We start from the raw sequence: 17,091 nt of genomic DNA, 5'->3' as shown, positions 1-17,091 counted from the left end.
CCCCCCCCCACACCCCCACCCCAAACCCCCTGGGGTGCTGGCAGGCCTGTTTTGTTTTTTGGTTGTTGCTCAGTTCTTGCATTGATTTACCTGTTGCTCTATTGTTGCTTTACTGCCACTCTGTAAAGCGTGTTTGTGACAGTTTCCTGTAAAAAGTGCTATACAAATAAAATAGATTTGACTTGAATTGAAATAATTTAGAGGTGATAATAAACACCTTTTCTAATAATTATTTTCCTATACTACAACAACAATAACAAGAACTATTATTATTATTATTATTATTATTATTATTATTACTATTATTATTATTATTATATAAAGGATATTAGAGTTATATAAACACAGTTTACTCTAAATGCTGTGCCATGGATGCCTTTTCTATGTCCATCATGGCATCAGTGTTACAGAAGCCTTCACAGGGCAGATTCGCATGGCTCCAGGCTCACCATAAGGGTGTAAGCAGAAATATGGGAAGATTTGCTCAGTAAACTTGTTTTTAAATGCGAATATTAATAACATGTCACTGGGGTCAAAGAATGACAGCTCCCCTCTGTCATAGTCCAACTGCACTCGGATCCTCTGGGGTTTCCTGTTGAGTCCTAAGGTTGTCTTCTCAACTGATGTGGCATAAGCCTCATAGTCATCACCATTTCTCAGGCTTAAAATCCAAAATCCTTTCACTCGGCGAGCAGCTATTTTCCTCTTCCTGTTGGCAGACTCATTTCGCACTCCTATCTCCCAAGCAGGTTGGTTTCCTACTTCCACCTCCCAGCTGTGTTTTCCTGAGTTAAATCCCTCAGAGCCCAAAACATCAACGCAGGAGTCAAACCTTTCAGGGTTGTCTGGGAGCTGCTGGTCAACTCCAGTGTCTCTCACACTGGTCAGATCATCAGACAGAGAGAGCCTGGGGGATGCAATGTTAGGGTCCAGAGTCACAGGAGCTGAGGGGTCAGGAATGAAGAAATATCAATGATAGGAAAATATGTTGTAAACTCAATGTTCTTAAATATAATAATTCAGATATAATTAATGAATAAATAATATATACTTCAAACAAATGTGACTTAAACTGTGTAATATACACATACAATCTGTGAAGTGCTTTGTTCTGCCTCTCTATCACAGCACACTGGATTTTAAATGGAACCTTCATAAACATGAGGTTGAAGTGCTGTCAGCTTTAATTTGGAGGCATTTACATCCAGATTGGGTGAACCACCCCTGGAAATGGATGTATATCCCCTTAAATTAAACATATCCTCTATGCCTTGCTTTCCATAATTATGTTTAGAAACATCATTTGTAGAACAAAATCTAGGCTGCCATGAAGATGTGTTTGTCATTACGCTAGTGTGACACCCCTGGGTGGGAGATGCGGCAGTTCCATCAAACACCGTTGGTTGCCACATGGAGAGAGAGAGCACACCCACAGAAAACATGAAATCAAATAAACACACAATTTCAACCTTCCCTCTCATGGGTTCCAGACAAAAGCAATTAACTAAAACAACAATCTAAAATAACAACTTTTCAGTTCCCCGCTTGTAGCTGCCAGATTTTCAACCTGACCAGCTCCTCACATTTTTCGGTGGTGAATTACTTTTTCTGTCTTGCGTGCTCGAACATCCGTCCATCCATCCATTATCTACACCTACTTATCCTGAGCAGGGTCGCAGGGGGTGCTGAAGTCTATCCCAACATGCATTGGGCAAGCGGCAGGAATACACCCTGGACAGGCTGGCAATCTATCGCAGGGCACACACACCATTCATTCACACACTTATACCTATGGGAGTCTCCAATTATCTGCATGTCTTTGGACTGTGGGAGGAAACCGGAGTACCCACGCAGACATGGGGAGAACATGCAAACTCCACACAGAAAGGCTCCAAGCGAGATTCGAACGCACAACCTTTTTGCTGTGAGGCAACAGTGCTACCCAAAACAACACACCTTTAAGCACCAAGCCCTAAAACATACATCAGTATTTCAGTTGTGGACTGATGAGTGATAATATCATAATGTCTGACACCTTTTTCCAACTGAGAGTTGGAGAGTTTCTTTATTTTTATTTTTTTTCTTAGACTGACTGATCATAAAACCATTTTGGATTCGGATGAAGCTAAATTTGGTGACCACAGAAGACACACTATATGTAATGTTGAAGAAAAACTGTCTTAAAATGAGAAATCTGTGGAGAATGTCACAACAATTTAGTTTCATATGTAAACAAACACATATGTGGTTGTGGTAGGGCTCGGTTTGTGGGAGAGGTTCGGGGCAGTCTGAGGACCACGCCTACTGGTTAAGTAGGCACACACACCTGGAGTGCATCATTAATCCAGGTATTTAAAGTGAGCGAGAGAGAAAAGTACCTGAATGGGAAAAGGCTGGAAAATGTTGTGTAGTTTCGTTAGGGGGAGAAGTTGTTTTGTTTGTTTTCGAGGAATTGGATGCTCTCTCCCTAAAGTGCTTTATAAAAACCAGAAAATCCTGGATTGGTGTGTGACAGTAGTAAAAAAGGTTTTGTTCATTTTTATTCCTTTTACCTTTTGAGGAAGCATTGCCAATGCTATTTAGCTCATTTAAGATTTTGGACATACACACGCGCGCAGACACACATACTTTCATAACTCCTCCTGTCAGATACTCACTGTACTGCACTGTCCCCAGCATCTTCTCCCAGACTCTGAACTTCAGGTTGCCCAGGTGTTTGGCCACATCTATCAGTGCCCCTGAGAGCAGCTCTGGATCCTGCAGTGTGCACTGGGCTCTGTAATGACAGGCAGGAGTCACTCAAGCTTTGGGGAGTTTGGAGTGACGAACACTCGATGCAGGCAGAGTGTACATACCTCATCTTTATGTCCTTGTAGTTCTGAAAAACACAGAATGACAAAGTATTATGACAGGATCTGCATGTGCAGGAATTTTGCACGGCCAAAGCATAGAAAACAAAAAAAAATGACAGATGGGGAATGAAACAAAGAAATGCTATGCTAGTTAGAGTGCAGGATTAATACATATACCATGCTGTGCACACAGTGCTGTAATGCATCTTAACTATTACACAGAAGAAAATTCTGTGGTTCTATCAGAACAGCAGATCTGTTATGGAAATTCAACAATAGACGTATAATATTCTTCTGCATCAATGGAATAAACTGAATGTGTCAACTTGGCTAGAATGGATGCAAACTCACTGTGGGTAAACTAAGCTCATACCTTTAAAAATGAGGTATCTTCAGTGCCCATGGCCTTCTCTATAGCTGTGATTTTCTCAGTAAGAGTGGAGATGTGTCCTGTGATGTTTTTTATCTTCTCATTCATTATCCGACTCTTCTTCTTCTCTTCCTCTTTCAATGCAACCAGTCTGGCCTCCTCTTCCTCTCGCAAGAACTGGTGGAGCTTCTCAAACTCTGCCTTTATCTGCCTCTCTGTGTGCTGGGCCTGATTCTGCAATTCAAACACACTATTTTAAACATGAATAGTGGAATTTTTAAAACACAGCATTAACCAAAAACAAAAATAATGTTTTTGTATTTTTGAGTAGCTAAAACATATTCCAAATTGCTTTACTCACCCTGATATGTCCTGCTGTTTTCTTACATTCTTGTTCAACCTTAGTAAACCTCTTCAGTTTTTCTTCAATAAGATTAAGCGCAGGCTTGAGTTCCTCCTGGAGTGGTATGAACCAATTATCACATACAGAAAGGCAAATGGTAATAGTTCAAGGTTTTTTAAATATATAATTATGCTTGTATTCCCTGTGTTGTAAAGTGTCTTTGAGTATGTGAAAAATGCTATATAAAATAAAAGTATTATTATTATTATTATTATTATTATTATTATTATTATTATCATCATCATAGCATTTCTAATTTAACATTTTATTTTATTTGTTTCAACTAAGGATTAAAATTCCAAAGCAGCTATTTAGCTGGAGTGCACTAGAATGTATTGGCTTGATTTATTGGTACAATATTGAAATGAAATATGTACATGTAAGTCAAACCACTATTTCATTGTTGATTTGTCTACTTCTTGGTTGTTGCTCAAGCATAAAACTTTCTCTGTCCAAGCAATCAAATGTAATTGCAGTAGTTTAATTATGTTTTAGCCTGTAATATGTATAACACATGCATAATAACAGGCTTAACTAGTGTACAGTGTTTAAACCCTATGTTTTCCTAGCATTTACCTCATACCTCTAGGGTTACTGTTTCTCTTAACCCAGATTTATGCACTTGTCTTCTCATTGTAATTCGATCTGGATAAGAACGTCTGCCAAATGTCAGTAATGTAATGAAATGAAAACCAGAACATTCAATAAGGACTTTATGTTTTACATGGGGTCTATCAAGTCCGTACATAAGTAGGACAGAGACCATAGTAGGTTACACAGCACTTTACTCAAAAAACTATCAGGACATACACTCACAGTTCCACTTATTTACATTATTTCAAAACGTCCTGCTAACCACGCCCCATTTTTTGTCAGTGACAGGGAATTTACTCAGTAACAGAAAACACACAAGTACATGTTAACTGAATATCTTACAGAGACTCTTCAGGCATTTAAAATTGTATATTGAGAATTTCAAATAGCTTAATTTAGAAATGAATGGGGTACCTTCAGATCCAGTACTGCCTCTTCCACTGGACAAACCTGGTGGTTTCTGTGTTTTTTAGAAGTCTGACACACAAGACAGAGAGGCTCCTGATCCTCCTCACAGAACAACAGTAGTTTCTCTCCATGAAGACTGCAGCAAGCTTCACTCTTCAGAACAGCTTCACATTTCTCTGCTTCACTCTCAGTCTTATGCTTTAAGTAGGACTCCACAATGCTTCTTAATGCCAGGTTTACAGGAGGATCCTCCATAGAGGCCTTGGTCCTGCAGATGGGACACTCTCGAGAGCTCTTCTCTTTCCAGTACTGCTTCACACACTTTCTACAAAAGCTGTGGCAGCATTTCAAGACAACAGGCTCTTTAAAAATATCACAACATACAGAACAACAGAGCTCGTCCTCAGGAATCAAAGCTTTAGCCTCCATTTTACAGACTCAGTCTCTCGGTTTGATGCTTTCACTTTCACTTTTGCTGAACTCAGAATAGAACTCAGCCCACGTGACTCAAAACTGGAGAAAAAAAAAAAACCTTGAGTTTTGTTTAATGGTTCTGCAAATTTATGAACAGTTTTTTGTTTCACATTTTTGGTTTTGGTTTACTTTTGAATAATATTAGAATTAATTCTTAAAGCCAATTTAAAAAAAATGTAATTTATATTTTTCACTGCCAGTTGTATTTTGTCTGTATTGTGAGAATATATAGTATTCCAGGAAGGTGTCAAAGAGTATTCGTATTTCTTGATTTTTAATTGCTTTCTGGTATTCTTCTTTGATGTTTTGGGTCTATCTGTGCGATTTAGGTATGTTGCACAGCTTATGGGTTGTGTGGGTGCGTTCGTAGCTTTTGACATTTTTAGACACTCAGTAATTTAGCTGTGATCTGACTGAGGGGTTAGTGCAACAGTGTTATTGCTAGAGGTGAGCTGTAGATGTATCTCCCATATGAGTCCCCTCTTAATCTACCATTGATGATGAACTGACTCAGTCCTCGAGAAAGCTTCAAGAGTTCTTTCCTGTTTTTCTTAGTTGATTTGTCATTATTTTTCTTGAGGGACTAAATGGGGAAATTAAGGTGGTTCTGGCCAATGATGTGGTTGTCAGCATGTGATGATGAAGTCTGGTTCCTCTCTGGTCCTGCAATTTAGATCACCACAAATCAGCACATTTCCACGGGCCTAAAAATAGCTGATCTCCTGTTCTATGCTAGTGATGACTATGGTCTTCCCTGATCAGTAGGCAGAGCTATAGTCATCATTGCTGATGGGGTGCACCTGGCCTGGTGCACCGCAGGTAATAATAAACCCACCTTTGCCTTTGCTAGTGCTCCTCCTTTCTTTGGTATGTACCTTTAAATCAAATTAAATTCCCTCTGAATTCCTGCCATGGGTAACATTGTTAAATTTTGCTGAGGATACTACCAGTTCTTTGTAGCGTGATGGGCAACCAGTGACTTGGTCAGCTTTGCACCATGTCTCTTGCAAGATTAGCATAATCTATGTCTCTTTTTTGTTCAATTAAATCAGGGTTTCTGTTCTTCATACCAAATACCTGAATGTTCCACATTGAAACACTAAATTATTTCACTGATTATATTTGACATTTTATCATTTGAAAATAACACAAACTTCTAAGTTTTTTGTTTTAGCAAATTAATATACAGTATTTTCACTTTTTTCATCAGAAGGTATGATTATTTTTTTGTATAAAAAAAACAATCGTACAATATCTGAACATAAACAAGTTACAGGAACCATAGTGCAACTATATAAATAACTTTTATTTTGACATATAGAGACAAAACAACAAACATGCATGTACACAAGTACGAACATGAAAACTAGAACCAAAGAACAAGAGACTACACATAAGGACCACAAGCAGCGCAAAGACCAATCAAGAAAATTATGAGAACAAGGTACTTAAATATCTAAACTAACAGGTGCAGAACATAAACTAAAGAGATAAATGAACTAAACACATGTGCAGACATGACAAAACCAATAAAACAATAAATACAAACAACTAAGAGACCCCTCCAGCAAAAAATAACACTATAAAAAAATAAGTCTGAAGCACTGGCGCCCTCTAGCGAGCCTCAACTGGAACAGAGACACATAATATTAAATCATTACACATTATATAGGGCCCTGTACATTCACTCAGAAATATGTATGTTTTTTTTTTGTCTTCCTACCACTCTATGTAGCCCAGAAGGTGAGAGCGTATGAAGCTGAGCATCTGCTGACAGTTCATTGCCAGTGGGGCCTTCTGGTCTGGCTGCTGGAACTGCAGATGTGGTGCTGGGGTGTGGAGGGGGGGGAGCTGAGCCAGGTCTGGTTTGGCTGTGTCCAGGTGAGAAAGGTCCCAGCTGTGTCTCGGGGATCCTGTGTTTAAGGGGTCCAAAGCTGTGTACGGAGGAGGGTGCTGTGGTGGGTATTACTCTGGCTTTGGTGGAGGCATCCTGACTGGTGTCCTGTGTGCAGGTCTAGAGGTACATGCTGCTGGTTTCTGTATGCTGGGAACTCATATGTTGCTCCTGTAGGATGTAGGAGTGTACTGGATTTTGTCAGAGGGCTGTGCATTTGATACCTTGGACCCTTGATGACTTAAAGCCATTTAGCCAACAAATGTGTTCCATACTGTATCAGAATAATTTACAGCTGAATCTAGTTCCAACCCCCAATTCCCATAGAGATCCATTCAGATGCAAAGAGTTTTTGTATCGCTTGTAGGACTACCTGACAATAAGATACCAGACTCTGATGACGTTGATAGGTCACAGACATCAGGAAGTCATGGCATGCAAAAGATATGCAACCAAATACAAAACATGACTCTATTATTTGACATTATGTTAATTTGACTAAAACACTGAAATGGGGGATTACGTATAAAAAGTGCTGTAATTACTAGATGGTGAAACCAAAATGTATAAGAATACCCTTTAATAAAAGCTCTGAGTCTGCGCATTGACCACGTGTGAATTGTTTGATTACAAACTAAAATATTAACTCTGAAAAAATCAGAAAAATGCAGATGGTATTAATGTTGTGGCTGATCGGTGTATATAAATTCTAAAAAATGCATGTGCCGTTCATTAACTATAAAAAATAATCATGAAAGAGAATTGATTAAGTACAATTATTCAATGGATTACCTCTATAATACTTCTTCAGTACAACATCTTTAGTCAGTTCTTATTTCCTAGATACCTTCACTGGGATGACACTGTTATGGAAACTTTCACTGGGCATATTTCCAGGGGTTCATCGTTTCTCCCATCCTCTTTCAAAGAGGGAGAGAAGTACGGGAACACTCTCTCAGTAAATGTGTCTGTAAAAGTGTAAATGAGTGACATGTCACTGGAGTCGAAGAAGGACACCTCCCCCCTGTCATAATCCAGCTGCACTCTGATGCTCTGGGGTTTCCTCTTCAGTGTGAGGGCAGCTCCAGCTGCACAGTACTCATCACCATTCCTCAGCACTAAGACCCAAAATCCCCTCCCTGGGCTGCATGTTATATCTCCCTTCCTACTGATGGACTCTTTCGCCACTCCTATATCCCACTCATATTTATTCCCAACCTTCACCTCCCAGCTGTGTTTCCCTGAGGTAAACCCCTCAGATCCCAGCACACACACACAGTAGCTAAACCTCTCTGGGTTGTCAAGACATTTCTGCGCTGTACCTGCGTCTCTCACAGTGGTCAAATCATCAGAGAGAGAGAGCCGGGGAGGTGCAGTGTTGGGGTCCAGCACCACAGGAGCTGAAATATCCAGAAAAAAGATATTTAAATGACTGAAAGAAGAGGCATATTTCATACTCTATTCATATTATGTCAGATACACAGGAAATGGTATATAATAGTTTTGGATCACTGGATGGATTACTATGGACTATACTTTAGCTATAATTGTATTTAAAATGTTAAAACTTAAAATATAAAATGTATTTGCCCCTATAACTATCCCTTATGGACATAAAAAAGTATTGGAATGAAAGTTGATATTTTAGATGACAAGGGTTTATGCACTTTTGCAGACGAGTTGCTGACAAAATATGTTGTGGCAATATAACAAATAGGTAATTGTTTGTTAAATACGGCTTTAAAAAGCAAATCACCTCTTGCTAAACTGGATTGTTATTAGTGTCATTGTAAAACCATGACTTTAATTCTTTAATATCTCAACAATAGCAAGCCCCCGTTCTCTCAGTGAACGCCACGCATGCATTCGCCCACTTGTCAAGAATATGGCCAAGGATGACTCCTCTAACCATACCACTTTTTCCACATCTCTGTACACCAGTGCCTATAGTCTTTGCATCATTGAACTCAATAATGTGCATTCATCTTTGTAATGAGGGGTTTATGCACTGCAACCCTACTATAATATCCCTCTCTGTGTATTTCTCAACGGACTGTTCTTGCTGGCACAGTCTGATCACATCCTGCATTGACATTCTCAGTCATCTGAGGAAGAGTTGCTGTGTTTTTCCTTGCATATCGCACTAATGCACAAACATCAGGATCATTGAATGTATGCCTTTGACCACTATTTTCAATGTCTTTCCCATAGAAAGAAGAATGCAGATATCTCTTTAGATGCTGTTCCTATTGAAACGCTAACCACTTATGCAGTTTCTTTGACTGAAGCTCCTGCCACCCAGAACCTCCATCAATAATGAACCCTCTTTCAAAGTCACATTGATCTTTTCCTCATGCCTTGTCAATCCAAGATCAACTGGGCCTGCCCAGAATACTTCTGCATGCCACAGAGCATGATTGATTGTTAATTGCTTAATTCTATCATGTATGGAAGCACCTCCATCTGTTATCTTTCTCCACTCATTTATTCAGGTTAATCATGCTATAAATTGATATCTAATTTCTGCCCCACATAGATCTCTCCTTTCCTTCTCTAAATATTGTTAAATGTAAGGTTTTTATGGCTGCTTTTAACAGCCACTAAAAAAAACTATTCAGTTTGCATGGGCATCCCCGGATATATTTAAGGGAGATGTGTGGCTTTCTCAGTTTCAGAATATTGTTTTATTTGAACGCTCAGCAGCTTGTATTAATAAATCATGTTCTTCCACCATTCAAGCTTGGGACAAAATATCTCACGGTCTAAATAACATTATATCGGGTAAATCTCCAGGATGTCTAAGATTTCATTGCAAATGTGCTTCTCTTCTTTTCTTTTAATTTTTGAAGGACTTTGTTGGTATCTGTATTTTAGTTTTGTGTTATCATGTGTTCATGTGTTCATTAAATGCTTGCAAAACATTTTTTCATCTGGCCCAGATACTCACTATACTGCACCATCTCCAGCATCTTCTTCCAAACTTTGAACATCAGGTTGCCCAGGTGTTTGGCCACATCTATCAGTGCCCCTGAGAGCAGCTCTGGATCCTGCAGTGTGCATTGGGCTCTGTAAATATAAGCAGGAGTCACTCAGGCTTTGGGGTTTAAAGTGACAGAGAGGGACTTCACTTAACCCAGTGGGGTAATTTGTCCCCTGCATTTAATCCATCCTAGCTACTTAGGAGCAGTGGGAAGCCACAGTGCAGCACCCAGGGACCAACTCCAGTTCTGAGTGGCTGGACAAGAGTAATGGCAGGAGTATACCTAACCTCACATGCATGTCTTTCGGTGTGGGATGAAACCGGAGAACCCGGAGGAAACCCACGGGAACACAAGGAGAACATGCAAACTCCATGCAGAGAATTCAGCCGGCCAGGACTCAAACCCAGAACCTCCATCTTGTGAGGTAACAGTGCTAACCCCTTCACCACCGTGCTGCCCAAACAGACCAGGTGAGAAAAGTTGAGAGTCTACATACCTTTCCTTGATGTTCTTGTAGCTCTGAAAAAAACACATAAAAACACCATAATTGTGGTATGATGTATGCATGAATAAATGTATTCACTAACGACCATTAGGAGAGGTAATAATAAGAGTGAAACAGGAGCCATACTAATGATGGTGAAGTAGATATCAATAGTAAGTACATATGAATGAAGGTACTGTAATGTACAGGTAACTGCCAAAATAAATGAATCACTTGACTAAATGAGAGATGCCAAGGATATTGAAAGCAGGTACTTTGACACAGGTGTGGTTAATTGAGCAGTTAACATTCCAGCATGCTCTGGGTTGTGCAAAATATGCTGGGCAGGCACAGTTGACTATTATTTTGGCTACCATTATTTTACAAGAGATCTCAGAGGTGGTTGTTGGGGTGCTTTTGGTAGGAGCTTCAGTGACTAAGAAAAAAATTACTGAATAGTATGATGTTGGCATGGAAGTCTGAAGGAAAACTCTCATCAGGCAGGGGCAACTCTGGTTGGAAGGGGCATATTCCTTGAATGTGATATCTGTGCATTGGTTTGAGATGCATAGCAAAGCAATCAAGCAACTCAGATCCATTGTCTGCAAATGCAGAGTATGAGTAGTCAATTTCATCAGTCAGTCTTGAACTTTATTGTGGCAGTTATCTGTAGCTAGTGTACACTGTCTTTACTATTATAGAGGAAAGAGTGATGAAAGACAAACTGTGATGAAAATGAAGTCTTGTGTAAATTCAACAGTGCATGTCACACTCTGGAGTGGGGATGTTTTTGCATTGAAATTCTACTGGGGCACACTCAGGCAATGTAATGAATATTAATCCATCAATCCAGAGTATAATGCATATCCATCCATTATCTATACCCGCTTATCTTGAGCAGGGTCGCAGGGGGTGCTGGAGCCTATCCCTATTGGGCAAGAGGCTGGAATACACCCTGGACAGGCCACCAATCTATCGCAGTGCACACACCATTCATTCACACACTCATACCTATGGGCAATTTGGAGTCTCCCATTAGCCTTACCTGCATGTCTTTGGACTGTGGGAGGAAACGGGGAGAATATGCAAATTCCATACAGATTTGGCCCCAAACCGGGATTCAAACCCACAACCTTCTTATTGTGAGGTGACAGTGCTACTCACTGCACCACCATGCCCCCCATAATGCATATTAATCCATTAAATAATTAAAATCACATTTATTAAGTAAGAAAATACTCATGCAGCTCTCTGGTGTAGTACAAATATCTGCATCTTTGCAAATTAACATTATTACTGGCTTCACCAACACTGGACCCAACGACTGTTTTGAAAATACTTGCATGGATATGAAATGACATTCATGGTTCAGATTATTCATTCTCATTCATGACTAACTGTTTAGTAGACTACAACTACATTAGAGAACAAACTTTTGAATGCAGCGGCTGATGAATTCTGGGGTCCACCAAGCTGGGGGGCTCATTCTGTTGAGGCTGCACGCTGTGGAGCATGGACAAGGCCCAAGGTCTCAGATTGAGTTTGGATCATGCCAGTGCAGACTGTGACTTTTGCTGGGTGGCAATGCACAATTGCGTCACTCAGGGTACGGGAGGATTCAGTCAGTTCACGTTCATCTGGCGACCTCACTGGGTGATTTGGCACCCATGGTCTGCATGCCAGCTGCATATGAGTGGTCTTCCTTTGATTCCACTCTGTGTGCATTCTCCACTCTCCAATCTCCCATGCATCTCACACAGTGGTGTTCACCCGTGAACACAGTTTGTCTGACTAAACATTCAAATTAAGGTGGTGTAGGCTATATGTATGTCAGCATAGGCCATGCATGCCATTTGGAGAAGAAATGGAGTAGAAGCTTTTATATACAGATAATCATTTTAAAAAATTATGCATCGATGGAAATGTATTTTATATTTTCATGACACAGGAAAAAAAGGATTTATTTTTGATAATTGTATAATGTTTACTGTGCATCTCAAAATGGCTGGAATTAGAACACAGTCAGTAAATTAAGCTCATACCTTTAAAAAGGTGGTGTCTTCAGTGTCCATGGCCTTCTCTATAGCTGTCATTTTGTCTGTAAGGGTGGAGATGTGTCTTCTGATGTTTTCTAACTTCTCCTTCATGATCTGACTCTTCTGCTCCTCTTCTACTCTCAGTACAGCTAGTCTGGCCTCCTCTTCCTCTCGCAGGAAATGGTGGAGCTTCTCAAACTCCGCCTTTATCTGCCTCTCTGTGTGCTGGGCCTGACTCTGAAGTTCAAACACACTATTTTAGAACTGAAAAACTTTGTAACTATGTTTTATTATTTATGTGTGGCAACCAGTGTGTTTGGTATGCCTGTCAAACACAATATTAACCAAAAATAATCTTTTGTACTTTTTTGCAGCGGAAAAAAAATCATAATTGCTTTATTCACCGTGATGTGTTCTGTTGTTTTCTCACATTCTTGTTCAACCTCAGTAAACCTCTTCAGCTTTTCTTTAATAAGATTAAGAGCAGGCTTCAGTTCTTCCTGGAATGATATGAACCAATTAACACTTATAGAAGGGCACAAATGGTAATACTTCAAGCTCTACTGATGTAAAGTACCCTCCACAGAAATGATTTTGAATACTCCTGCTGCAATAGCCTGTATCTTTACATGGGAATTATAGTAGGGAAATAACCCCGCTAAAGATCAGTGAAACATCCCTATATGGCATCATAACATTTCACATTTAACATATTATTTAATGTGTTTTCAGTCCAATTCAACTAAAGATGAAAATAGCAAAGCAGCTATTTCCCTGGGGTGCATTTCTTTGAATTTATTGGCTTGATTTAGTGGTTTCAAATTTGTTCATATAAGTCAAACCACATTTCATTGTTGATTTGTGTACTTCTTGGTTGTTGTTCAAGCATAGAACTTTCCCTGTCCAAGTAATCAAATGTTGTCACTGTAGCTTAATTACATTTTGCCCTGTATTATGTATAATACTTGTATAATTATAGGCTTAACTAGTTTAATTTGGAAATTGTAATGGGGTACCTTCAGATCCAGTACTGCCTCTTCCACTGGACGAACCTGGTGGTTTCCGTGTTTTTTGGAAGTGTGACACACGAGACAGAGAGGCTCCTGATCCTCCTCACAGAACAACAGTAGTTTCTGTCCATGAAGACTGCAGCAAGCTTCACTCTTCACAGCAGCTTCACTTTTATCTGCTTCACTCTCAGTCTTCTGCTTTAAGTAGGACTCCACAATGCTTCTTAAAGCCAAGTTTACAGGAGGATCCTCCATAGAGGCCTTGGTCCTGCAGATGGGACACTCCCGAGGGCTCTTCTCTTTCCAGTACTGGTGCACACACTCTCTACAGAAACTGTGGCAACATTTCAGGACAACAGGTTCTTTAAAAATATCGCAACATACAGAGCAACAGAGCTCGTCCTCAGGAATCAAAGCTTTAGCCTCCATTTTACAGACTCAGTCTCTCACGGATGTTTTCACTTTCACTTTTGCTGAACTCAGAATATAACTCAACCCACATGGCCTTGAGTTTTGTTTAATGGTTCTGCAAATTTCTGAACAGTTTTTTGTTTCACATTTTTGGTTTTGGTTTACTTTTGAATAATATTAGAATTAATTGTTAAAGCCATCTGTGCGATTTAGGTATGTTGCACAGCTTATGGGTTGTGCGGGTGTGTTCGTAGCTTTTGACATTTTTAGACACTCAGTAATTTAGCTGTGATCTGACTGAGGGGTTAGTGCAACAGTGTTATTGCTAGAGGTGAGCTGTAGATGTATCTCCCATATGAGTCCCCTCTTAATCTACCATTGATGATGAACTGACTCAGTCCTCGAGAAAGCTTCAAGAGTTCTTTCCTGTTTTTCTTAGTTGATTTGTCATTATTTTTCTTGAGGGACTAAAAGGGGAAATGATTCTGGCCAATGATGTGGTTGTCAGCATGTGATGATGAAGTCTGGTTCCTCTCTGGTCCTGCAATTTAGATCACCACAAATCAGCACATTTCCAAGGGCCTAAAAATAGCTGATCTCCTGTTCTATGCTAGTGATGACTATGGTCTTCCCTGATCAGTAGGCAGAGCTATAGTCACCATTGCTGATGGGGTGCACCTGGCCTGGTGCACCGCAGGTAATAATAACCCCACCTTTGCCTTTGCTAGTGCTCCTCCTTTCTTTGGTATGTACCTATGCTTGGAGCCATGGGCTACGTTTTCGCTGTTTGCTTTGTGCTTTTTTGTCTTACACCTACAACACCTCACATGTATACGCTCATTTACATCCAAGCATCTGCACGCACCACTGACTATACTGACTTCCCCACTCCACTCTGTATATCTAATTTTGTTAATAAATTAGTTTATTACTATCTTGACAACATTCAACGTGTGGTCTCTCTCCTTTTGCGATGTCTTATGAGTCGGCCATGACATTGTAAAGGTGCACTCTTTAAAATAAGGAGATTCTAAAAAAGGGAATACATTGCACATAGGAAAATATTTGTTCTTGTGGTGATGATTTCCTCCTTAATTTTAATCCACATGGCATTCGCCCTGACAAGTTCTATTGATTGTATTAGCTTTGATTTAAATCAAATTCAATTCCCTCTGAATTCCCTTGGGTAACATTGTTAAATTTTGCTGAGGATACTACCAGTTATTTGTAGCGTGATGGGCAACCAGTGACTTAGTCAGCTTTGCACCATGTCTCCTGCAAGATTAGCATAATCTATGTCTCTTTTTTGTTCAATTAAATCAGGGTTTCTATTCTTCATACCAAATACCTGAATGTTCCACATTGAAACACTAAATTGTTTCCAGAGGTGGGTAGTAACGCGTTATATTTACTCCGTTACATTTACTTAAGTAACTTTTTGAATAAATTGTACTTGTAAGAGTAGTTTTAATGCAACATACTTTTCACTTTTACTCGAGTATATTTGTGAAGAAAAAACGTTACTTTTACTCCGTTATACTCGGCTACATTCCGCTCGTTACTTTTATTTTTTACCCATTTTTTATTCGATGCACGTTCTGTTTGTTGGCTGTGTCCCAAACCGCAAACTTGCATGCTCCACACTACCGTGCTCCGGAATACGCACTCCAGGAAATGCTTGGGACTACGCACTCCGAACCATGGAAGTAGGCTACAGTAGCACGGAGAAACAGTTAAATGAGTGGGATGCACTTCGTGACGACATCTGACCCATAACCTTTAACCTTTGCCGTAACTATCGGTAAAAGTCCGGTAATAAACCTGAGGGGAATAACGTGAGAGTGAGAGGACATACTATCGACCATCTGAAATGCTACCGCATTTATTTCATATTTAATCAAGCGGACTGGACTCCGTTACCTATTTAAATGCAAGTCTTGTAAAAATTACACATAACTGTCTAAATGGGAAAAAAATCCAACTTAATACATATACATTTTAGTTATATTGATATAATAATTAATTCCATAATCGCGAACATTAAGTAGTGCAAATGTCGCTTCTTCTTAATGGCTATTTTGATTCTTGCTACTTGGGTTACAACTGTAAATATGTAACGGATCGCTAGAAATGCTAGTAGGGACCAGCCTTTTTCATATTAACCTGAAATACACAAGACGGGACACTTCTACAATATGATCTCAAGTAAAGACAAGTTCCATTAATCTCTATGTAGTGGCAGATACACGTCCCCGTAGCAACTAAAGCTAGCACTGGGCGACCTCTGACATATTTCCCTGCACAGAAAAAAATCGCGAAAGTACTGAAAAAAATTACCTCCAGAGGATAACAAGGACGTTTTTTTCTACATAACTAGGTACAGGTTGTTACTTATATTTCGCCTATTATATATAGATTACAGTTGAAAATCTGATGTTTGTCTGTCTACCGAACGAACCCGGTCGATAGATGCTCACACTAAAGTAGTAGTAGGCTACTGAAATATTATGATCTAGACTAACCAGTAGGCTAATATCAGCAACTTTTTGCGAGCTAGCCACTTCAATTGAATTCTCCTTTTTGCTGTCAGAAGAGCAGTGGAACGATAGCTTGGAAAATATTAATTGCAGTTTGTATAGCTTTCAGTGTACTGTCAACCCCATAATAAAGTTGCCATTTCATTGTAAACAGTCGTGTCTGTTTTTTCATTATTTTCGCGCTGTATACTTTCGCGCTGGGTACTCAGTTAGGCAACATTTATGAAGTAGGCTATTATTGCTCAAAATACTTCGGTTATATACGTTATTTTTGAGTGTGTTTAAATAGGTTACTGGTATTAATGTGGATATTTCACACTAATGTAAGCATTAGTTAGGAGTGTAATAGTTTGTGTGAAGCATGCAACAGTCATGACGTGAGCGCTGGAACATTGCATAGTAACGTTTGTTTACGCTAAACCGGAAGTTCTGCACATATTTCGCGCAAAGCATCATGGGACTTTTTAATATCGTGGAGAAGTGCATCATAAGGTACAATGATGGTGCTACAAAGCATTATGTTTCCCACAAATAAAGTTTCTGTTTGAATTTGAGCAGGCTCCTCTTTGTTGTGATGATGAGTCTATTTTAATGGATAAATCCCTGTAGCCTCATTGATATTTTTTTCTGTCAACGG

General features: G+C 39.5%; 1 protein-coding gene across 1 annotated transcript; it reads right to left on the bottom strand.

Moving 5' to 3' along the window:
- Positions 1-44: 44 nt before the first annotated feature.
- On the bottom strand, positions 45-14,023 carry LOC118216818 (nuclear factor 7, brain-like). The gene is made up of 13 exons (XM_035398342.1): positions 13,513-14,023; positions 12,901-12,996; positions 12,503-12,733; positions 10,473-10,495; positions 9,943-10,061; positions 7,847-8,395; positions 6,877-7,035; positions 4,634-5,064; positions 3,584-3,679; positions 3,226-3,456; positions 2,856-2,878; positions 2,658-2,776; positions 45-944 (listed from the first exon to the last, which is right to left on the bottom strand). The coding sequence occupies exons 1-13, from the start codon at positions 13,933-13,935 to the stop codon at positions 391-393; spliced, it is 3,054 nt and encodes a 1,017-aa protein (XP_035254233.1). The 5' UTR covers positions 13,936-14,023; the 3' UTR covers positions 45-390.
- Between the last annotated feature and the right edge of the window lie 3,068 nt (positions 14,024-17,091).

This window comes from Anguilla anguilla, chromosome 2, assembly GCF_013347855.1.
Source record: "Anguilla anguilla isolate fAngAng1 chromosome 2, fAngAng1.pri, whole genome shotgun sequence".
Lineage (NCBI taxonomy): Eukaryota > Metazoa > Chordata > Actinopteri > Anguilliformes > Anguillidae > Anguilla > Anguilla anguilla.
The sequence above is the reverse complement of the archived record's forward strand: the minus strand, read 5'-3'. Positions and strand labels throughout refer to the sequence as shown.

Excerpts from the sequence above, each read along its gene's own strand:
- LOC118216818 (XM_035398342.1), bottom strand. The coding sequence starts at position 13,935 with ATGGAGGCTAAAGCTTTGATTCCTGAGGACGAGCTCTGTTGCTCTGTA. Across the intron at positions 12,997-13,512 it reads AGGCAGTACTGGATCTGAAG|GAAGAACTGAAGCCTGCTCT; the intron begins GTACCCCATTAC and ends ATATCATTCCAG. Across the intron at positions 2,879-3,225 it reads AAGATACCTCATTTTTAAAG|AACTACAAGGACATAAAGAT; the intron begins GTATGAGCTTAG and ends TGTGTTTTTCAG.